Source organism: Notamacropus eugenii, chromosome 3 (assembly GCF_028372415.1).
Source record: "Notamacropus eugenii isolate mMacEug1 chromosome 3, mMacEug1.pri_v2, whole genome shotgun sequence".
In the NCBI taxonomy this organism is placed as follows: Eukaryota; Metazoa; Chordata; class Mammalia; order Diprotodontia; family Macropodidae; genus Notamacropus; species Notamacropus eugenii.
Window position 1 is genome coordinate 438,122,160 of NC_092874.1, and position 24,086 is coordinate 438,146,245.

At 37.7% G+C, this 24,086-nt stretch overlaps 1 protein-coding gene across 3 annotated transcripts in view; it reads right to left on the bottom strand.

Annotated features, from left to right (window-relative positions):
• The window catches only part of GRM7 (glutamate metabotropic receptor 7), a 1,016,657-nt gene that overhangs the window by 330,618 nt on the left and 661,953 nt on the right, over window positions 1-24,086 (bottom strand). For all 3 annotated transcript variants that reach the window (XM_072598608.1, XM_072598609.1, XM_072598607.1), the window contains exons 6-7: window positions 14,718-14,918; window positions 1,098-1,237 (exon numbers count right to left, since the gene is read on the bottom strand). In XM_072598608.1, the coding sequence (XP_072454709.1) occupies window positions 1,098-1,237; window positions 14,718-14,918 (341 nt within the window). The remainder of the gene's footprint in view (window positions 1-1,097; window positions 1,238-14,717; window positions 14,919-24,086) is intronic.

Below are 24,086 nucleotides of genomic sequence, written 5' to 3' on the forward strand. Positions count from 1 at the left end.
AAAGTGAAGATGTAATAAAGCAATAGCAACCCAAATATAAAAATAGAATTATATATGTACTATAGTCCCTTGAATGGAATGTAAGTACTTTGAGGGTAGTGAGTGGAATTTTTAATCTTTGTATCCCTGGTGGCTGGCACTGTGGCTTGCAGATCATATGTATTTAATAGATGTCTGTCGAATTTAATTGAATTATGGTCATCAAAGGTATTTGACATTAAAAAATGAGGTTTAAGTTTTATGTTAGAGAAAATTCCGTAATTGCTAGTCTGTAGTAGGAGTGGGATTGGGAGTGGGATTGTAGAATCATAGATCAAATCTGAAAAGGACCTTGAAGTGCATCAAGTCTAATTCCACTTACATTATAGATAAAGAAAGAAAACAGGTAGAAAGGTTGATTGACTTACTCAGGATCACAGGTCCAGTATCTGAGAAGGGATTCTTATCTTTGTCTTTCTTATGATGAATATAACATTTTAACCATTAAAACAGACTGTGACTTATCAGTTTTTTTTTTATTGTTGTATTTTTCCCCAGTAATAAAAAAAAAAAAAAAGATATCATTGACCTAGTGAAATCCTGTAAAAGGTGATGATGGCCATCAGACATAGAAACATAGCATAAAGCTTAAATGAAATAGTGATTGTCTTTAACACAGCCCCTAGGCTATAAAGGAAGAAGAAGATGTCTTCAAATAAAAATGGATCCAGAATTATAGGGAAAAGAAGGAAAAGGGAAAGGGAAGAGAGGGAAACAGAAGCATAAAGTCCCAAACCAAATCTAAACAATTAGCTAAGATGTAAAACAAATCAAAGAAAACATTTGTAATAAAATGTAGTTGGATGCTTTTTACACTTGTCAAGAGGCTAATGCCAACATCAAACAAGGTAAGTGAAGAATCGATAGTTTGTATTTAAAGTTTAACATACAAACACATTAAAAAAACAGAGGCAAAAAACAAAAAAAAAAACAAAAACCTATGTGTAGGCATGTGTATTTTTGAACTTAGAAAGCAAATAAAAGTTGTACATTTGATCACCTTTAAAGATCAATCAATTTATTGCATACTGATGCAATGAAGAAGAAACTGAACTCACATTGAGCTGCAGCTCATCGGTCCATTGGCCAATTAGGCGGTACCCAGGATTAGTGGTGTTTGTTATCTGGTACTGAAAGATGTCATAACGTCCAGGAGCATCCCCATTTTTGTTAAACATCACTGGAGTGCCAGCACTGCCTGAAAGGGTCAAGAACAAGAAAGAAAACAGAGCTCATGAAACCAAACTCAAATGATCGCTTTTCCTTTGTCCAAAAGACGTGAGAACAGAATGTCTGCTAGTGCAGAAGTACTTCATCATCATGGTGTTTTAAACGGAAGGTTTAGGACATGGTAGAGTAATTTCATCTCTTGCTTGCTGGTTAAAAAGGACTGGGGAGGGATGGAGAAGATAGGGGGAAAGTGCCAGACCTTGCTTTCATCTTCCCTTGTACACACAGCATGAAACCTTAGAAGCTTTCTCTACCCTCCCCCCACATCTCGAAGAAATTCTTCAGTGGAAATCAGTCCTGTGAATGGAGTTTCTAAATGATGTTTTCCCAGAAAATGTTCCATCTGCTTCTGACAGATATTGCCATCAGAAGACAGCCCAGGTTTGTGAGTCTTGACTGGCATCCAGAAATAGCTTCCTCCCCCACAACATGTTTTTATTCCAGTAATCTGCATGAAATTGGGATTAAAAGAACAGAAGAAACAATAGGGAGATGGATAGACTGTGCCTTGCCCTCTCCATCTTTTCATTCCTTCAATTCTACTATTAAAGTACTAATCATCATTTTAAGGCTAACTTTACAACAGGACCATTCACAATTGGATATACTCATATATTTATATGTCTCTTATATTTCCTCCATATAAGTCCCAGATCCTTTCTATCTGTGTATGTCACAACTAAATGGTAGCTAATTGCTGGGGGGGGGGGGGGGGCAGTTATGAGGAAATTTGTAAAGTAACCTTCTGTTTACACTTCTGTTGCCAACAATTTGTTAGTTGTAACTAACATGCTGATTACGTCATTAGTGGTCATGAGTAACTAAGATCATATGTTTGAATTTTTGCACATTTGATTTTTTTACGTGCTATACTCGATGAGATGAGTAGAGACCTAGACTTAATCAGTATTTTCTTAGCAAAGAGTTTCTTAAATTAACTACTGGCTATCCTTCTCAAAAAGAGATAAACCGAAACCTTCAGTGATTAATTTTCCAGCTTTTTTCTTTGCTGCAAAAATTCCACTAGTTACTTGTTGATAAGGGATTATACTATATTGTATACCATATATGCATACATATATGTATACTACATACAAATACTCATGTTATATACATGCATAAACTTACATGTAGACATGTGCCAAACATCACCCAAGCTGTTTACAATGAGCTAAAATGCAAGTTGTTTGTATGATGTTGTCCTCTGATCCATGCAAATGTGAGCGGTTAGCATGAAAAGAAAATCTTACAAATGGCAACCCGAAGAACTTTTCTACATGATTTAGAATTTTAGAATACTTGTTTCAGGAAGGTATTGAGAAAGTTCTATATGATTTCTCCCCAAAGCCCACTTATTTACTAATGTATTGAAATAATTTAAAATCAGAAAGAAAAGATCAAGGTCGTGGCAAAGAATTAGGACAAAATCTTTTATCCATTACTCTGTTTCTCTCTCTGTCTTATTACTTTTAACTTCATTCTTCTAAAGACTTTTTAAAGAAGCTAGTTTCTACATCAGTGCTTAAGATTATTACTTCCTTTTGTATTCCCATCTCTTACTAAATGGTAGGTAGTCAGTGAAACACATGTTTCAAAAGAGAGAATTAAGTAAGGTTCTTAGGTTTAATATGAATGGAAAACTGGATACTGATTAAATGCAAGGAAATATTTTTGCACTAAAGCATAGAGATAGAAAGTAGTCCACTACTCAGTGTGAGTTTTCAAAGCCTTTGCATCTAATAAACTTGAATTTTTGGTGTCATATCAAACGAATGAAACCAGAAAACATACAAATATACAATAGGTACACACACAATGTGTATATACATATTGTGCACATGTATTTACACATATATAGACATAGTATAATATGCATACATACATACAAAGAAATACAAAAATATGCATACATATATATATATATGTGTGTACATATATATGTGTGTGTGTGTGTGTGTGTATGCTTGGAAGAGGCTAAAAGTATTAAGATTAACAAAAAAATCACTTATTTAACCTGGTTATATTTCTTTTGTGAAGTCTTGCATTTGAGTTAAAAGAAAATCTGTGGTACAAGTACAAGATGGAAAAGATGTCACTAAAGAGGAGTTCTGTTCTGAAAACAAAGACCCAGGGATTCCTGTTACCTACAAGCTATATATTAGTTAACATTGTGCTATACAGTCCTCCAGAGGGCTATATGATTTAGACAACATTTAGAGCCATGGTGTCCTGGCCTCATGAAATGATGATTCTTTCCTACTTTCTCCCAGCCTGAAATCTGTGGATAACTTTGTTCTTTTCTGGGTGCCACATCTTCTGAAAATATATTGGTAATCCGGAGAGCATTCAGAAAAGGAAAGCTGGATAGGAGAAACACCTTGAGATTATATTGCATGAGTACCATTTGGAGGAATTGGGAATATTTAGTCTGGAAAAGATGGACTGGTGGAGGACAGGATTCTTCAAACACACACAAATTTATTTCATTTATTCCACTTCTTTCACATGGCTTCAGAGGGCAAAACTAGAGCCAGTAAGGACAAGTTGACAAGAGACAGATCTGGTGTTTGATGAAACGAAAAGATTCCTAATTTAATTAGAGTAATTTCCAAGTAGAATAGGCTAGGTCATTGAAGGTCTTTCTCCTTATTGGAAGTCATCATTCAAAAACTAGACAATTAAACCTGATACAGGATGGGTTTTGAGTTCCTGTGCAACATTAAGATTTTGTGATCCTGAGATTCTGAGTCACAATTAATATAAGGTTAATTTACATGTTTCAAACACACTTAGCATTTTACACATATATACATGCATATAAATGTGTATAAATTATTTTCATTTACACACATATGTATGTGTGCATACACACACACATACACACATAGATGAAGAAACTGAGGCAGAGGGAGGTTAAATGACTTGCCCTGGGTCAAATAGATAGTTAATGTGAGTAATCAGATTTTTACTCAGGTTTTCTTGCCTCTATCCTCTTGACCATCTAACTGCAAAAGGCGGCATATATGCGTGTGTGTACATGTGTGTGCGCATGTGTATGTGTGTGTGTGTTTGTGTGTGTGGTATGTGGAGTCATCCTCAGTTTCTTCACTTATAAATTGAAGATGGCAAAAGAACTTATCTCAAACTTGTTATGAAGATCACATGAGATAATATGTAAAGAATTTTTTAAATTTAAAATACTACATAAAAGTTATTTTTATCATAATTTAGCTAAAAGAAAATTATAAAGTTCTTCTGAAAAGATATCTACCTCTCCCCATCCCAATTCCTGCAAAAACAATAGGGGCTGATGGATGCTAAGCATTACTTATAATACCAAATTTTTTATTGGTATTTTGGTTAATTTTGCTGAACTGCTTTCCTGCTCCTTTTAATATTTTTTTGGTTGTAATAAGTTGCTCTCTAAGAGAGAGAAGAGAGATTCAATGGGAAATGCAGGTGTTAAAATTAATAGATATTAATAAAACATTTTAATATGTACATCATCAGTACACAAAACAGTCCATTTAGACTCCATTTTCAAGAGTCTAAACATATTGGCTGAGCAGTATTCTTTAAGTTACTTGGAGAACCACCCTTTCAGTAAGAATGGGGGAGACCAAGGTCATAATTCATTTAAATTCTCTCCGATTTATGTCAAGAGGTTGCCCAAAAAATTCTCTCAAGATGGAAGATGAAGCAAACTACCTACCACCAAGACAAAAGATGAAGTAAACTACCTGTGTCCTGACAGGAAAGTATCAGAATATAGAATGAAATACTTTTCTGGATATGGCCAATGCAGGCCTATACTTGAAGTGTATATCTGTTATGAGAGTTCCGTCCCTTTTTTTTTAATTTTTAAAAATATTTTCTAATGATTTGGGTAGGAAAGAAAATAAATGCACATTAATTAAAAAAATTAAAATCTTCTAAAGAAAACAATGGGAACTGAATGAGCATGATTTCTACAAATTATTAGTGAAAGGGACTTGGACACTTTTAAAAGCACATCTAGTTAAGGTTGGATTTCTGTTTTCTGTAATTCCAACAAAAGCCTGCCAAATTTGCAGCAAGGAAAGAAAAAATCTTGCATTTCTCAAGTGGTTAGCAAGAAATTTTTTAAGGCTGTCACTTTGCATTGACACATTAATATTCAGACCCTTACCCTTGATACTTAAATGCACATTATGCCTACAACCTCTATCCATTAAGCAATAGGACTCGAGCCTCTCACAAACTGAAGAAAAGAGATTGTCAGAGGCAGGTGTGGACAGGATGACTTTATCTGAGTAGTTATGAGGAGCCCCTTTAGAGCCATTTGCAGAAATCATTAGTTCACAAGAGGACTCATCAGGAGACAACACAGTGCATGGTGTCTCTCTCCTCTCACATTCTTTGGTAGAGGAAATTATTCTTGTCCTGCCCTTTTCCATTCTCATTAAAGGTCTTGTTAAAAAAAAAAAATTAAGGTAGACTAGCTGAAAACTTTATCTAAATGATGACTGGTAAGCAGGCATTGTGTGGCTTTGACCTTTTTGATGAATTCCATAATGTGGTTCTCCTGTCATTTTAGCCCTTCCACTTTTCTCTTTTTTTCACACTTACTGAATTTCTCAAAATTGAAAAGAGGAATTGTACTTTAAAAAAGTGTGCTTCTCATTAGGGGGAAAATAGGACAAGAAAACTTTTAGGGCAAAGAAGTAAGAACAAAAAAGATACCAAGGAGGAATAAATGACAGGGTGAGAATAAAGGATGTGTTTATGAATATGTGTGTGTAGTTAGGGAAGGAAAGTTACCTAGACTTGGGGGTGAGGGTGGAGGATCAGTTATGGGTGGAGGGGGAAATAAAGCTCATTGAGGGACCTGGGAAGGCAGGGGGCAGTGTGAAATATCATGGTAACATAAGCCTTCTTGCATCATTGCTACCTGAGGAAGCAAATCTAAATGAGAAACTTCCACGAAGAGAGGATTTGGCAGCTAAAAACTCCCTAGATGATCAGTGTGTCCCTTCACCTCAATTCTCCATCTGCCAGATCTCCACAGTCATACAAAATATTCATTGTTTGGAAGGAGAGATAGGATCATTGGCATGATCCACTCCCTGCATGGAAATTCCCTTATGTAATGCAGATCAGAATTCAAGTCTGATAGAGCTGCCTGAAGGACTAAGAAATAATGTGACTTGCCCAGGTTCAGAAAGCCAGTATGTGTAAGAAACAGAATTTTAACTCAGGTTTTCCAGACTTGAAACCCAGTACTTTATTCCCTGCACCAACCTGATCTCCTATTCTACACTGCTTTACATACCATTTCCAAAATCTGATTTGAATATTTTGCTGAAAATGCAGAACTGAAGAAGAACAACTAGTATATTTGATCTATAGCAGAAATGGTGTATGATTTAGAAACTGTCCACAGTACTCCAACCATGCTGCTGCTGTTAACAGTAACAACAATAACTAACATTCATATGGCACTTTCAGCGTTCAAAACCCTTTCATATAACATCTCATTTCTTCTCACAACAATGTGTGAGATAGGTGCAATGAAGATCTGAATTTTATAGATGAAGAAACTGAGACTGAATGCTTAAGTGGCTTGCCCAGGATCACATAGTCAGTTGCAAGACAGAATTAGCCCTTGAGTCTTCCTAACTCCAAGTCAGGCAATCTATCCCATTCATCATTCGGCTGTCTTCCTGGAGGAAACTTAACACAAGTTCCTAGGGCTCTGAGTATCTACGTATGGTGAAACAAGTTAGAATGGTTATACAGTAGGAAATGCAAAAAGATATCAAGACCACAGAAATTATTGTCAGTGATGGACTAATTTGGTGATCGGATGTCTGGGGCAAGAAAGCATGAAGTGCTATCAAGGTGAACTTTTTTAGACAAATTCATTCAAGAAGAGCAGAAGAGCTCTATCTTGGACTGTTAGACTTATGACTTCATGGTGGAAGAGATGCCAGGTCATCTACCACTCCATGGCTGTTATACATAAACCCAGAACACAATTAATTCACTGCTGAAGAGGCCATCGCTGGGAGCAGTCCAAGAAGTAGCTCAGAGGGGGGTCATTTATAAATGTTGTCAGCAGACTTTAAACTTGGAAAAAAGGAAGAAAGACCTATATGACTTTGTCTGAAAGTGACTCATTAATTAATTCTGCCTTACCACTGCATGAGAGGAGTTCGCAGGCTTTGGAAAGCTACACAAACTCCTTAAAGGCACTAAATGATCATTCACTTACTGACTTACTTCATTGGAAGATGAAAATGACCACAAGGTATTCCAGTGGTCTTTATCAGAGCTTCCAGGAGGTGCTTAATATATCCAATAGCAGAAACACAAGACTATTAACTCAGAGGAGTATTAGTTCTCTCCAACAAGCCACTACCCAAAACATTCCAACGAAATAACATTTTATTACTTATCCCTTTCACCCAAGTCCACTAGGGTCCACTTTAACTTATAGGTTAAGAGGGCACTGAGTAGTTAAGTGATTAATTTAACCATATATGTGGCTAAGCTGTCAACAATGATCCATCTCTGGTAGGACCAAACTCAATGATGCTTGGTAATCCTGAATTCTCCTTCTTGGCTAAGTATCTGGTAACAAAAGAAAACAAAAACATTCCCTTGAAGGGTACAGATTCTGCTCACCACTGATATAGATCTGAGATCTAGAGCTGGAAAAGAGCTCAGAGGTCAGTAGTTCTCTTCCCTTATTTTACAGAAGAGGAAACTGAGACCCAAGGAAGCTAAGTGACTTGCTCAAGGCCACACAGGTACGAAGTAGGACAAACAGGCTTGAACCCAAGTCTTTTGTCTCCATAGTTAATGCTTTGCCCACTGTCTCTCACTGCCTCTTTTAACCCCTTCATTTACAAATGAGGAAACTGAGGCCTGTGGAGGGGAAATGACCTGCAAAAGGTCATGCAACTAGTAAGTGGTAGAGCTAGGGTTTGAAGTCATGTCATGACTCCAAACTCAGTATTCTTTCCAATGTGTTATATGTAGGTTGCCTACATATTTATGATACAGGACTTAGCACAAGGCTTGCCACATGAGAAGTGCTTAATGACTGCTTATCAACTGATTAATAGATACTTGATAATAAGATAGACTGCCAGAGTAGAACTAGAAATGTCTAAAATTCTCATTTTGCAAACAAGGGAACTAAGGCACAAATAAATACAAGTACTAACCCAACCTCAGAGATTGTAAGTAGAATAATATTAGCTAGAATTTATATAGTGCTATAAGGTCTGCAAAATAGTTTGTATGATGTTTATCATTTGGCCTAAAATAGAGATCTGATGCTTCCTACTATCCTTTATAGCTTCTGAGATGGCTAGGCCAATGTATTCTATCCATCCCACTTGGTTGGTTGGTTGTTGTCCTTCATTCTCAAAGAGGACCAAAATGACATCAGCATGATAAAGGGAAATTTCAGTGTGTCCGACTGTAGCTGATCAGATCAATACAAGCTCAGATTGCTCTACCACTGGGTGGGCACAGATAGTCAGTGTGAATATTTGGGGTGGATACTCTAAATTTGCATATTCTATGTTTACTTTGTGCTGTCTCAATTCTGCTTTGCTCAAAGAGCACAGCATCCCTTATGATGTGGGCATGCCATGTTGAGTGGTCCTGTGCCAGTATCTCCCATGTTGCACAGTCAAATTCAAAGTTCTTGAGAGAGACCTTGAGAGTGTCCTTGTATCGCTTCTTCTGACCACCATGTGATCGCCTGCCCCACATGAGTTCTCCATAAAATAGCCTTTTTTGGCAAGCGTACATATTATATTAGAACAATGAGGCCAGCCCATCAGAGTTACCCTCTCAGAAGCATAGTTTGAATGCTTGGCAGTTCAACTCAAACAAGGACTTCAGCGTCTGGTACCTTATCCTGTCAGGTGAGCCTCAGACTCTTCCTAAAACAGTTCAAATGTAAGTGATTCAGTTTCCTGGCATGGCGCTGGTAGACTGTCTATGTTTCACATGCATACAACAACTAGATCAGCACAACGGCTCTGTCAATCTAATATCTCTTCTCTTTCAAACTTTCCTTTGGAGCCTCCCAAATACTGAGCTAGCTCTGGCAATGTGTGCATCAATCTCATTGTCAATGTGTACATCAATCTCATTGTCAATGTGTACATCCCTGGAAAGTACACTACTAAGGTAAGTGAACTTATCCACATCATTCAAAACTTCTCCATTTGTCATAACCAATGGTTCCACGTATGGATGGTGTGATGATGGCTGATGGAGCATCTGTGTTTTCTTGGTGTTAATTATTAGGGCAACATTAGTGGAGGCATCAGAGAATTGTTTCCTACTTTGTTGCATCTCAGCTTCAGAGGCTGTATTGAGTGCACAACCATCTGCAAACATGCACCAGCACTCCCTCCGCTTTGATCTTGGCTTGTAGCCCTTTCAAATTGAAGAACTTACCATCAGTACAATAATTAACCTCCATGCCATGTTCATTTTCTTTGAAAGCATTTGTCAACATGACTGAAAACATCATGCTAGAAAGCATGGGAGAAAGCACAGAGTCCTTTCTCACTCCACTGGACTGGGAAGGCACAAGCGCATTGTCCACTATCCAAAACCTAGGCAAACATGCCATCATGAAATTGCCATACAATATTGATGAACTTCTCCAGGCAACCAAATTTTGACATAATTTTCCATAAGCCCTCATGACTAACAGTGTCAAAGGTCTTGGTCAGATCTACACACATTGTGTACAGACCTCTGTTCTGCTCCTGGCATTTCTCTTGGAGTTGTCAGGCAGCAAACACCATATTGACTGTTCCTTGGCCCTTCCTGAAATCACACTGGCTCTCAGGTATATGACCATCTTTCAGTTTGAAGGATCAGCCTATTAAGGAAGACTCGACCAAGAATTTTGCCAGCAATGACTAAGAGAGAGATCCTCCTATGATTGTCACAGGACAATCTATTCCCTTTACCCTTATAGAGATGGACAATGGAGGCATCCTTGAACTCCTAGCAGAGTTCCTCCTCTTGCCATATAACCTGGAAAATTTCAGTTAGCTTTTGTATGAGCAATGGTCCCCCTACCTTGTAAATCTCAGTTGGAATAGAATCAGTGCCAGGTGCTTTGCCACATGAAAGGAGCCTAATGATGCTCAAAACCTCTTCTTCAGTTGGAAGTTCAGCTAAGAAGTGATTGACTTCAACCTGAGGCAAAGGCTCAATGGCCTCAGAATTGATTGATGATGGTCTGTTGAGAACACTATGGAAGTGTTCAGCCCATCTCTCTAGGATCATGTCTTTATCACTAATCAATGTGGCTCCATCAGCACTGAGCACTTGTGATATATCATAGGTTTTTCGTCCATAAATAGTTTTCAATCATAAAATCATAATCATAAAAGCACTTTGGATTGTTCCTATCAGCATAAAATTGAATTTCATCTGCTTTCTTACTGAGCCAGGAATCCTGCATCTTTCTAAGCTTTGCTTGTATTTTGCTTTTGATGGAATTAAATGCTGCCTTCTTAGAGGTGGATGAACTATCTTTCTGGTAAATCCTGTGGAGTTCTCATTTTTCATTTAGCAGCTTCTGAATTTCCCCATCATTTTCATCAAACCAGTCCTGGTGTTTGCGAGTGTTCTGACCCAGATGAGCAAATGCAGTGCTGTACACTAAATCTCTGAAAGCTACCTGCTCCTTTTCTGCTCCACTGTTGCCAACTCTGCGTTGGCTCAACTTTCTCTCCAAGTTAGCAATAAACTGTTCACACTCAGAGAACTCTAATTTGTTGACATTAATTCTTCTGGTAGTTATTTTTGCCTTGGGGGTGATGCTTTTGATGAATGAGAATATTTAGCTTGGAAAGGATAAGTCTATGATCAGTCCAGCACTGTGCACCACACATTGCCTTTGTCACTCTCACATCTTGTCTGTCTCTTCTCTTTACAATCACATAGTCTATTAGATGCCAATGTTTGCTGCAAGGGTGCATCCACGAAGTTTTATTATATTTAGGTAAATGGAAGACAGTGGTGGTGATGAGGTCATGCCATGCACAAGTCTTCAGAAGTATATGACCATTGCTGTTGCTGTTTCCAACTCCATTCCTCCCTAGGACTCCCTGCCAAGTCTGGTAGTCTAAGCCTATTATAGCGTTAAAGTCACCCAGAACTATAAGCTTGTCCTCTTTTGGCACATTGATGATAAGGGTCTCAAGGTCTTCATAAAATTTTTCTTTGACTTCATCAGGGTTTGTCATGGTAGGGGCATAGGCGCTGATGATGATGGCATGGCATTTTCCTGCGAGCGGCAATCGCATTGTCATGAGCCTGTCATTCGCTCCTTTTGGCAAGCATAGCAGCTTGCTGACTAGATTAGTTTTGATTGCAAAACCCATGCCAGCTTCAAGGTGCTCCCCTTCACTGTGCCCACTCCAGAAAAAGGTGTATCCAGCTCCAACTTCAGTAAGCTGGCCTTCATTTGCCAACCTTGTTTCACTCAGAGCTGCTATTTGGGTGTAATACCTATTGAGTTCTCTTGCAACAAAAGCAGTTCATCTGTCAGGTCTACCAGATTTTGTGTTGTCTATTAGTGTGCGCATGTTCCATGTGCTGATGGTGATTGGAATCATCTTTGCAGATGTTTTCATAGATTTGGTACATTTTTTTGTGTTTCGACCACATAGTGGGATTCCCCACCTGCTGAGGTAATGAGGCCATGGTTGAGTAAAGAAAAGTTCGGGGCACCTTTTCTAGCCCCTTCCTCACACCAGAAGGCGAGCAGTGCAATCCTTCAAAGGCTGCTCAGACACCCAGGGGGCTACCGAGTTCCACTACTACTTCCAGTGAGAAATGACCCTATGGTCTGGGCTGCCTGTGTGCAGGGTCATGACTATAGTTCCCAGTGTATCCACACCTGCTGCTTCATCACTTGCCTGCTGCCACAGGACTTTGAGGCATAATAGTAAATTAGTTTGGGAGATGTCTTTTGATTCACACGTAAATTGGATTTAAGTTGCACGAAGTCTTCAATCTCACTCTCTCTTCTGGAGTCATCATAGTAAAGTAGAAGGACAGAGTCGAGACTGCTGGTGATGGCTCAGGATGCAGTGGATGACCTTGGCATCTTCAATGTCCGACCAAGCTCTAAGTGCTCCACACATCGCTTGCTTCAGCTGCCTTCATGGCCATTGGAACAAATTGTTCTCATCTGCCCATTCCATCAGGGGAAGTTTTCACATGTTTGGGGTAGACACCCCCCTAAGTCACCCATGGGTTTGAGAACACTTGGTTACCCTTAATCTGGTTTGGTCCATCTGCCAGAACTGGTTTACTTGGGTGTGGTCACTGTGCATGCTGCAGCTTCTTAAAGCCACAGGTGAGAGTTGGGTGGAATAGGTGGACACCAAAGGTGGAAAGAGTCCTGAAAAGGGTTCAGCAGCCATCACATCAAAGGTACTGGTCCTCCCTGAAAACATCCATCCCATTTAACTGACCACAGGAAAGAATTCAAGTCTGACCTTCACATAGAGGCAAACTAAGTTTTATTCTTGCATCTCAGCAAGTAAGGGAATAAGCATTCCTGTAGGGCTTACTATGTACCACGCACTGTGCCCAGTGTTTTATAAATATTACCTCACTGATTCTCACAACAAAACTTTGAGGTAGATACTATTACTACTCCCATTTCATAATTGAGGAAACTGAGCCAAACACAGGTAAAGGGACTTACCCAGGATCATACAACTGTTTAGTCTGAGGCCAGACTTGAACTCAGGTCTTCCTGATTCCTGCTCCAGGACTCTATCCACTGTGTCACCCAAATGTCTCAGTCATCAATAAATACAAATAAGGAAGATAAGGACAGAAAGTTCATACTCAAAGACAGTCCCACAGCAGCTGGATTTTCCTCTGTTCTGCAGAGAGTCTTGTACCTTTTTTACCCAAAACTAGAAACTAAGTGGATGTCCATTGATTAGGCAATGCCCAACCCAAAAGCAAAATGGACAAAATGAACCATTATTAATTAGGCAGTAAGAAATGAAGACTTAACCAATCAATCAATAAACAATTATTAAGTATGTACTATGTGCCAAAGCACTGTGCTAAATGCTTGGGGTGAGAAAAGAGGAAAAAGACAGTACCTGACTTCAAGGACCTTATAATGTAACGGGGGAGGAGGGAGGCAACATATATATATGTTTATATATATATATACACATATTATATATATTTCATGCAAGCTATATTCAGAATAAATAGGAAATACTTAACAGAAAAAAGGGACTGGAATTAAGTGGGTTGGGGAAGGCTTTCGGTAGAAGGTGGGATTTTTAGTTTAGTTTAGTAGGTAAAGGAAGCCAGGGAAAGCAGTAACTGGATGGGAGGAGGATTTCAAAGAATGTGAGAAGATTCATGTGAATAACTGCAAAGTGAAATCAGAACTGGGAAAACTCCAATATTAGTGTCAATGGAAACATAATGAAAGGGATGCCCTATTCCGAACAACTGAAAACAAAACAAGCAAAAAACAAATGAGCAATAACTGTGCAGGAGAACAGGGGAGGAAACATATCTGTTCCCCTTCAAGACCAAGCCAGAGAACTAACAGGGCAAGATTTGGTGTCAATTTTCAGACTCTTTCATACCATGTGATCATTTCACTTAAACTGCATTTATTTATTATAAAGGTAGATTCACTTCTGGGGGAATGAGAGGAAGGTTTTCTGGAAATACTTATGATGAAAAATTAAAGGCATCATGACTTTTTTTTTTTTTTAACATTACCATGTGTCTATCCAACCTAGGTGAGAAATAACATGCCTTAATAGATCAATTATAGGTATGTATTATATAGGGTTTCTACATATATAATGTGCATGTGCATGTTAAGTGTGTGCACATGCACATATGTGTGAATGCATGTACTGTATATGCATGCATGGAAATTTATATAAATATAAAATTGTCACATATACCTTACCTATTCATGAATACTGGAATAACTCTCTACTCCCAATGATAACCTTGGAGCATTGTCCAGGACACTTAGAGGTAAAGGGACTTGACCAGGGTGACACAGGGAGTAGGTGTCATAAATAGGACCTGACCCCATATCACCAAAGCCAGAAGTCTCTCTCCACTATGCCCTGCTGTCATCCAGTGCCTCATTAAATATACTTATACATGTATTTATCTATCTATTTAAATGTGTGCATAATCACTAAAATACTACTTCATTCAAAGAAAAGTCTTCAATATTAAAAAAAAAATAGTTCACCTCCACCAATACCCCATAAAGACAACAAACCAAAACAACACATGAACAAGATAAGGGCCAATAATCCATTAGACCAGAATGTTATGGCACAATCAGTAATATATTAGATGATATCACCTCATCCCCGAGGCTAGTTTGCCTTGTTCAGACTCACCGTTAAAATTAACACTGCGAATATACTTCAGTAACTTCTTGCCCCCTGCCTGCTCCATCTCTGGGCAGACACCAGGGTAATCAGCACAGAGATCCTTGTTCATATGGTGGAGGGCATGGGCCATGGCATACACCGAGTCAATCACAAACTGAACTTTGCCCTCCTGCTCATAATAGGAATCCTTTCCAATTCTCTCCTGTCCTGCACATTAAAACAACAAACACACAAAGAAAAGAATTGCTGTTAAGTATGGATTTTGTAGCTTCCACCGCTGATTTTTTTATTTTTACATCACTTTAAAGAAAGGGATGAGTAGATGCCTCAAGAAGATTCTGAACCATAACTCCAATACTTTGATACCAATGTCTTTCAGTTTGATGGCACACTCTCCTCAAACCACCCCTCCAATCACCAACAAATGGAGCACCTTGTACAATTTTAATTCTGTTTCAACTTTCATTTGTATGAGACAAACACTGTGAACAGTACCCAATAGAGTCACCACAGTCTTTACAATAACGAAACGCAGGCACACGATACGGAATGCAGCGATTCCTCAGAAAAAGGAATACATTCCGAGAAAACAAAGCCCAGCTGGAAGGATGATACATTCAGATTTTTGAAACTTCTCTCTGAGTGGAAGGCATTCAGAAAAAAAAAAAAAAGCAAGAATATTTTGCTTTGTTCTTCTTTGTGTGTATACACAAAAATCAAGGGCACGTAAAAAATTTTGGCAAATCAGCATATTAGCAATTTAGTAATGGCATTCTTCATTCCCACTGTGTTCTTCCCTAACTCCAGTGAACAACCAAACAGCTGATACTGAAAAGGCTTTTTAAGGATTGCACTTTCCACATATTACTTAATATTATCTTTAGCACAACTGCGAACAAGGTAGTATTATTATTGACCATTTTAGAGAGAAGTAAACTGAGGCTGAAGTAGGTTAAGTCTACAGATTCAGCTCTGAGGAAGCTTGAGGAAATGGGCGGAGTCCTGGATTTGAGTGTAAGGACTGGGGTTTAAATTCTTTCATTGATGCTGAATATCTATGTGACCCCAGGCAAGCTCTCAGAGATGCATTCTCTTCATCTGTAAACAAAGCAGAGTTGAACTCAATGACTAATTAAGTGCCCTTTCCAGGTAAGTGGCTTAGTTAGTAGAATGATTGGCTTTCAATTAAAAATCAAAATAAAGACCTGAGTTAAAAAATTACCCCAGGCATTTTCTAGCTCTGGGACCCTGGACAAGTCACTTAACCTCTCAGTCTCAGTTGTTGCTTTAAGTCATTTTAGTTGTACCCAACTCTTCATGAGCCCATTTGGAGTTTTCTTTGCAGATCCTGGAATAGTTTGCCATTTCCTTTGCCTTCTTCAGCCACAGTTACTTTATCTGTAAAATGGAGATGATGGTAGCGTCTGCCTTAAAGGGTGCTGTGAGAATTATGTGACATGACCTATTTTACATGCTTTGCAAACTTTAAAGCACTTTGTAACTGCTAAGTTTATGCTTTTTATTAAATCAGAGTTCTATTTCTACTACCTTCCCTACGTGCATCGATACCTAGGTACTGGGAAAAATTCTAGTGAGGAAGATGGTCATGGGCATTACCAAGAAGCTACAATTATTTGCATTTTATTATACGTACATGGTATAATTCATAGTGAAGGATCTGCATTTCTTAAACTAGATCTGTGATTGATTTCAATTATGTAGAAGCCTTTATCACCTCTTGGTTTTCTTTCAATTTCATCTCTAGAAGTCTTATATAAATCACCTTTTATTTAATCCAAGGTTTACAAAAGACAAAAATGAACCACTCTTTCCTACCTAAGATCTTACCTTTTCCTGGAATCCTTCCTGACTTCAAAATACTGCTTGAGATTTTGTTATATTGCTATTTCTATTTTTTGGCATGGCAATAGGGCTTAAGTCACTTGCCCATGGTGACTCAGTAGCAAATATCAAGTGTCTGAGGCCAAATTTGAACTCAGGGTCTTCTGACTCCAGGGTCAATGCTCTCTCTTACTGCACCACTGAGCTGCTCCTATATTATTTTTATGGGGAATATTTGATCTCTTCACCGTTATCCTTAGAAACTTGCATACTTTAGGTAAAATAATAATAATAAAAATGAGGGTCTGCAGTGGATGATTTATCCTTGAAGCATGAACTTTAATGTTTCTAAGATTGGCCAATAATCTTCTGGTTTGGGAATGGCACCATTTTTACCCATACTGATCTTTTATACATACTGATCTCAAGTTTGGTGCCTTTTTTCAACATTTATAACATTGAAATCTCAGATATAAATCTCAATTATAATTCACAACATTTCAGTAACAGAATTCTTCATTTCTAATCCCATAGAAAAATAAACCTTTGTGAAAGACTTGCCTGCTATGCCAACTAGTCCTATCACCTATACATACATATGTGTGTAAGATTTTGGTCAATACCATAGTAGAAATGAGGATGGAGGAATAGGAACCGGACTTGTGATTTCTTTCATTTTTTGAAACTTCCATATGAGGAAACTTCTTTTACCCAAGCAGATCAAAACTTCTGCTGTGATTTTTCATTTTAAAGAGTTGTCTGGGGTACTCAGAGGTGAAGTGATTTGCCCCGGGTCATACTAGGCCTTGAATATAATTACGTAAAAATAACATGATTTTATAGCAAATTTAAGGTTTGGAAAATTCTTTATATATGTTGTCTCATTTGATCTTCACAACAACTCTCTGAGATAACTAATATTGTTATTCTCATTTTCCAGATGAGGAAAATGAAGCTGAGAAAGTTAATTGGTCTACCCATACAGCTAAAGAGTATTCCAAACACAATTTGAATTCAAGTCTTTCTGACGACAAGCTCAAAACAAGGCTATCACCTAGCTGAAACCAAGTATAGAGGTAAATTAATAGGGTAGGAAAAATCCTCCCCCAATCCTTCTCTTAATTCCAGTGTCTACCTTCTGTTAATTATCTCCTATTTATCTTGCAGATAGTTTTCTTTGTATGAATGCGTTGCATGTCATCTGCTTTTGACAAAAGACAGTCTTTTCCTTTTGCCTCTTTTTGTATCCACAATGCTTAGCACATTACCTAGTATGCAGTAAGTGTTTACTAAGTGTTTGTTGCTTGACTGATTTAAGACCATGCCAAAAGTGGGCTTGGGACTGCATACAATATTGACCATGTGATACTCATATCGGAGGTAGAGGGAAAGAAAGGTAACAGAAAGTAATGAAGATCTTTAGAGAATGCAGACCTTTTCATAGTCACCAGAAAGGCACATCTTCATTTAGTTAATACAGGCTTGAAAAACTGGCCAAATATTTGCTAAAGAGACGATTTCTAGGAGTGGAAAAGGTCAATTTCATCTTCATACTTACACTATGAAAACCTCAAGCCTTAGAATTCATTTGTCTACATTTCATTCTATGAAGTTTTAAGTATATTACAGGATGACGCTTTCTGCAAAATGAATTGATTTTGTTGAACTAAAGGATAACAGCAACATGGACTTGAATGACTGATGCTAAGTCATTGCCTTCTAGGAGTACATGACCTGATGAGAACATATAACTATCGCAAGTAAATTATCTTTAGAGAGTTTTAGTCTCACACTATTGATAACATAGGCCATCAATTCTTTTTTCCATGTAGCATCCATGCAATGCACCTTGTGTAGCAATTGTTTGTGAGTGTGTGAAATGGTTTTCCCCTTCGCTAGGAGAGCCATGGACATGATTCTCTGCACTGCTCTGTGTTGTCGGGCACTTGAATTCAAATGGTGACTCTGTCACTGAGGATCTGGGTGGCCCTGGGTTATTCCCTTGGCCTCTCTGAGACTCAGGTTCCACATCTATAAAATGAGGGGGGTTGGAAAAGATGACCTCTAAGGATACTTCCAGGTATATAGCTATGATTCTGTGATCCCCTAAAAATGATTAAAATCATACATGGTAATTAGAATGAATCACAAAATTATAGAGCTCTGAAGTGGACGGAACCACAAAAACCACCTGGTCTAACCTGTTTTCCTTTCACAATGGGACTAGGAAAGATGATAGTTCCAATGATTTCCAAATCTTTTTTATTCCAACTACTCTTGGTTGATATGTATGTATTTTCCCAATGTCATTTTTGTCATAAACTACAACTTCATTTTCTACCCAACCTTTCATCAAAAAATGGCTATAAAAAATTAAAATATCCTGACTCACTCATCACCTCCTTATTTTTTCCCTTCCTGCTCTTTGGTGTATGGACCAGTGCCGGAAACTATTGCCAAAAGGCAGGAAGCAGGAGGGAGAGTTACAAATGAAAGGCTGGGATCAACTCCAGGTTTACTGTGGTGGTAAATTCACCTCTCCCACTGAGAAACTGCCTCCAACAACTGAAATTTGGTTGTAATTGGATCATTAATATTATTGCATTTTTCAGTGGTTTAGTACTTAACGCTGTGCTGTTGCTTCAAGAAGAATGCAAGCAAGGAGGAAAAATAGCAACTTGCCACAAATCCTCATTTTCAACTATTTTCCACGGGGGATGGCTCCTGGAGGGCTATTTAATTTATACTTATGACTGTTTTTTATCTGTAATTTCACTTCCAATTTCAAAGTAATTGTGACTTAAAATATATAGAGTTAGGCAAACTCTGTGTAGGCAATCGTCTCATGCATGCTTCACACAGGGCAAGGCAGATGATGGGGAGACTGGCTGTGCTCACCAACCCCACATACATATGTGGAACATCAGCTCATATGGCATGAATTCTCAGAAAAAAATACTGAACATTTGGGGGGTTCCCAAAAATCACAACATAACTCAGTCTTTGTGGCAGGCTGTGGCATAGTTTTTCCAATTTCTTTAGTGAAGGCAAGAAAATCTCGAGTTTTAAAAAAAATACCAGGAACCAAAAAACACGAATTTTTAAGAAAAAAAGGCTTCCAGTTATCTTTCTACCATTTATTTTCCCTTCTGCTGTTTTCAGTAACTGGTCTTGTGTTTTATGAAGTACTACTCACTCCTTCAATGGAAAATTATATGACTGTGTGCTATTGATTGTCCTTGAATTGAGGATAATTTTGCCACTCCCACCCTTGCACAAGTGCTGACTTCATAACCATCTACACCCTCAAGTATCATCTTTCACTCACCATTCATTCTTTCAACAAGTTCTTATTAAATACCTTCTATGTTCCAGGTACTGTGTTGGAGACACAAAGACATAATGAAAAACATCTGGCCCTCAGGAACTTTGCCTTCGATTCGGAGTATGCAACACGTAAACAGATATAACAAGACATTATAATTTGATGGGGAAAGAAAACTGATAGCAAGTGGATGAGGAAAGGCTTCCTATAAGAGTTGATTCTAAAAGTTAAGGTTTCCTAGAGTCAAAACTGAGGAAGGATTACATTCTAGGCATTCAAGACAGTCCTAAAGCAGAAAATGGAATGATAAGTTGCAGGAAGATAAGCAAAGAGTGGTCAGTTGAGTAGGAATAGAGACTTTTAAGGGGAGAAATGTGAGCTGAACATGGAAAAATCTTAAGAGTTAGACTGTGAAAACCTTTTAAATACCGATCTAAGGGGTACGAATGTCATCCTAGAGAGAACAGAGAATGAACAGATTCTTGACAAAGAACTGCCAGGAGCCTATCAGCATTTTAGATAATCTTCCCAGTTGTTTAGAAGATGGATTGGAGAGGGGAGATTTAGAGGTTATTGTTCAGGAGAGAAGTAATGGAGGCTTAAACTAGATATTTCAACTTAAGAGTATCCAGGGTCTTCCCTATTTAGGGCCTGTCCAAGCATTTCTTCATTTTTACTCTTCCTTTTACCTGTGGTGTTACATGAAATGTGTCTCAACACTACCCTGAATTTATCCATTTGCAGTAGATTGATAGCAGGATACTAACACATAACAGTGGCTTGAAAGTCAATTTTAAAAATATATGATTGATAAGTCTTGTTATCAATTGTTGATTATTGATAAATCTAGTATTTAATCATGTCATTTTCCACCTAATACTTCGAGACTGAACTGAACCATACTTTTGACAAAAATAACTAATTAGAATCAATATTAAGTATTAGTAGTCCCCTACCCTTCTCGCCCAAGTCAGAATGTATGTGTTTCATGACTGCTTCAATGAATTCTAATTTCTTGAAAGTAAGACACTTGTAGTTGCCAACGAAAGCACTCATCATCAGACACATTGTGATGATATTTAGTCACTCAGTAAGGATTTACTAAGTGCTTACTAAAGGGATACAAAGAAAGGCATTCCTGACTCTTAAAGTTTATTAATTATAGTCCATTGATTTGTATGCTCCTGGTTAGCAAGAGTAAATATTTTTATTCTAAATTTAAATTTAGATTTTTAATTTTAATTTTTCTCCAATTGCATGTAAAAACATTTTTAACACTGAAAGAAGTAAATTTTAAATGCCTCGAATAGAAAGGTTCATAGACAACAAGAAAGTCATCACATAATAGGACCAAAAGGTATCACTGTGTCATTTAAACCAGTCTGTATCTTTGTGCCACAGATTGACTTAGAAAACCACAAATTGACATTATTCAATTGTACTATATTTTTATTTATTTTGTTAAAAATATTTCCCAGTTCCATTGTCATCTGTTTGAGCTAGGGAGTTTGCAAACCACTTGTGGCCTGGCCACAAGTTTGACACATCTGAATTTTAGACCATAAAATGTAACTTGTGTACAGAACCATAAGATTTTGTACCATATGTAGTTCTAGTTATTTTGTATATGGTAAAAAGGTGAAACGATTCTGGAAAAGAGAGAAGAGTATCAAAATTGGCAACACGTTGGCATCTACTCTAACCTTGTGACCCAAAGAGGTACAAATGAACAATTTAATTAGGGCTCAACGGAATTCAATAAAATCAGATAAGTTATATCCATATGAAGTTATTATGGGAAGCTTGGGAAAAATTCTGATTTCTTAAAGCTGGCATCACTTGTAACAGTATGTTGGGTCAGGTCTGACTGAGGCCAGTTTGGTGTTCAGGCTCAGGATTGAAAATAAGTCAGTCATAGACCCTTTTGCCTTTAACAAAAGTTGACATAACAATAGCACCAAAAAAGGTACTTAGTAAAGATGCAGTATCGGTCCAGGGAAACGAATGAAGCTCCACTCAATTGCAATTTGCCATGTTGACTCAGACAGGAAATCCATCAGACTTGATAAGGGAGTAAACTGGTGGTCTGGGATTTATGCCTTCAACCACTGTGAGGTTATGTCAATAGTTTGAGCCTTAGTATTCTGAGCCATTAAAGTCTCAGGGTCAGATTTTTAGGGAAGAAATAGCTTGTGTGGCATGGAATTTGCAACATTACTGTCAGAAACGTTACTCATAGCACAAATAGCAATTTAGCCAAATTATTATTATTTTATAAATTGCTAGCCACAAGCTTTGTGCAAGGTAATGTGTAAGGCTCTGATATTATAAAGAAAAAAATGAAACAGCCCCTGACCTCGAGATGCTGATGTTATCCTAGAATATTTTCTGTTAGACACAGGCTCATCTCAGTTATCTTCTTTTGAATATTTAATTTATTTATTTTTCAGTTCTTAACATTCACTTCCATAAGAATTTAAATTCAAAATTTTCTCCCCATTTCTCCCCACACCCCACCCCATCCATGCCTTCCTCCAGTCTGTCCTCCCTTTTATTACCCACCCCTCTTCCATCCCCCTTCCCCTCTATTTTCCTATAGGGCAAAATAGATTTCTGTACTCTGCTGCCTATATAGCTTAATTTCCAATTACATGCTAAAACAATTTTGAACATTTATTCTTAAAGCTTTGAGTTCCTATTCTCTCCCTCCCTCTCCACCCACCCTCATTGAGAAAACATGCAATTCAATATAGGTCATACATGTGTAACAATGCAAAGCACTTCCATGATAGTTACGTTGAAAAAGATGAACCCCATTTCCCTCTGTCCTATCCTGCCCTTCATTTATTCCATTCTCTCCCTTGACCTGTCCTTCTACAACAGTGTTTGCTTCTGATTATCCCTTGCCCTGATTTCCTGTCTCTTCTATTATCTCCCCTCTCCCATCCCCTTCCCTTCCTGCAGGGTGAAATAGATTACCATGTCCAATTGAGTGTGTTATTCCCTCCTTAAGCCAAATTCTATGACAGTAAGGTTCATTTATTTCCTTTCATCTACCCTGTCTTCCCCTCCATTGTAGGAGCTCTTTCTTCCCTCTTATATGTGAGAGGATTTGCTACATTCTACATCTCCCTTTTTCTTACTCTTAGTACATTCCATTCAACAGTAAATTTTATTTTTTAGGTGTTCTCTCTTCATATGCAGCTCCCTCTGTGCCCTCTGTCTATGTGTGTGTGTAAACACACATATGTACACATACACACATACATACATGTTCATATGCATATCTACACATATATAATATACACTTACATACATATCATACACACTTACATATATATGCATAAGATATATATTCCCTCTAACTACCCTAATACTGACAAAGATCTGATGAGTTACAAATAACATCTTTCCATGTAGGAAAGTAAACAGTTCAACTTTAATGAGTTCCTTAAGGCTTCTCTTTCCATTTACCTTTCCATGTTTCTCTTCATTCTTGTATTTGAGAGTAAAATTTTCTATTCAGCTCTGTTCTTTTCAACAAGAATGCTTGGAAGGCCTCTATTTCATTGAAATTCCATTTTTTCCCCTGAAGTATTATACTCAGTTTTTCCGAGTAGGTGATTCTTGGTTTTAATCCTTTCTCCTTTGACCTTTGGAATATTATATTCCAAGCCTTTCAGTTCCTTAGTATAGAAGCTGTTAAATCTGATGTTATCCTGATTGTATTTCCACAATATTTGAATTGCCTCTTTCTGGCTGCTTATAATATTTTCTCCTTGACCTGGGAACTCTGGAATTTGGCTACAATATTCCTAAGAGTTTTCCCTTTGGGATCTCTTTCAGAAAGTGATCAGTGAATTCTTCAATTTCTATTGTACCCTCTGGTTCTAGAATATCAGGGCAGTTTTCCTTGATAATTTCTTGGAAGATGATGTCTAGGCTCTTTTTTTTATCATGGTTTTCAGGAAGAACAATAATTTTTAAATTATGTCTCCTGGATCTATTTTCCAGGTCAGTTGCTTTTCCAATGAGATATTTCACATTGTCTTCTACTTTTTCATTCTTTTGGTTTTGTTTTATAATTTCTTTGTTTATCATAAAGTCATTAGCTTCCATCTGTTCCATTCTAATTTTTAAAAAACTATTTTCTTCAATGAGCTTTGGAACCTCCTTTTCCATTTGGCTAATTCTGCTTTTTAAAAAAT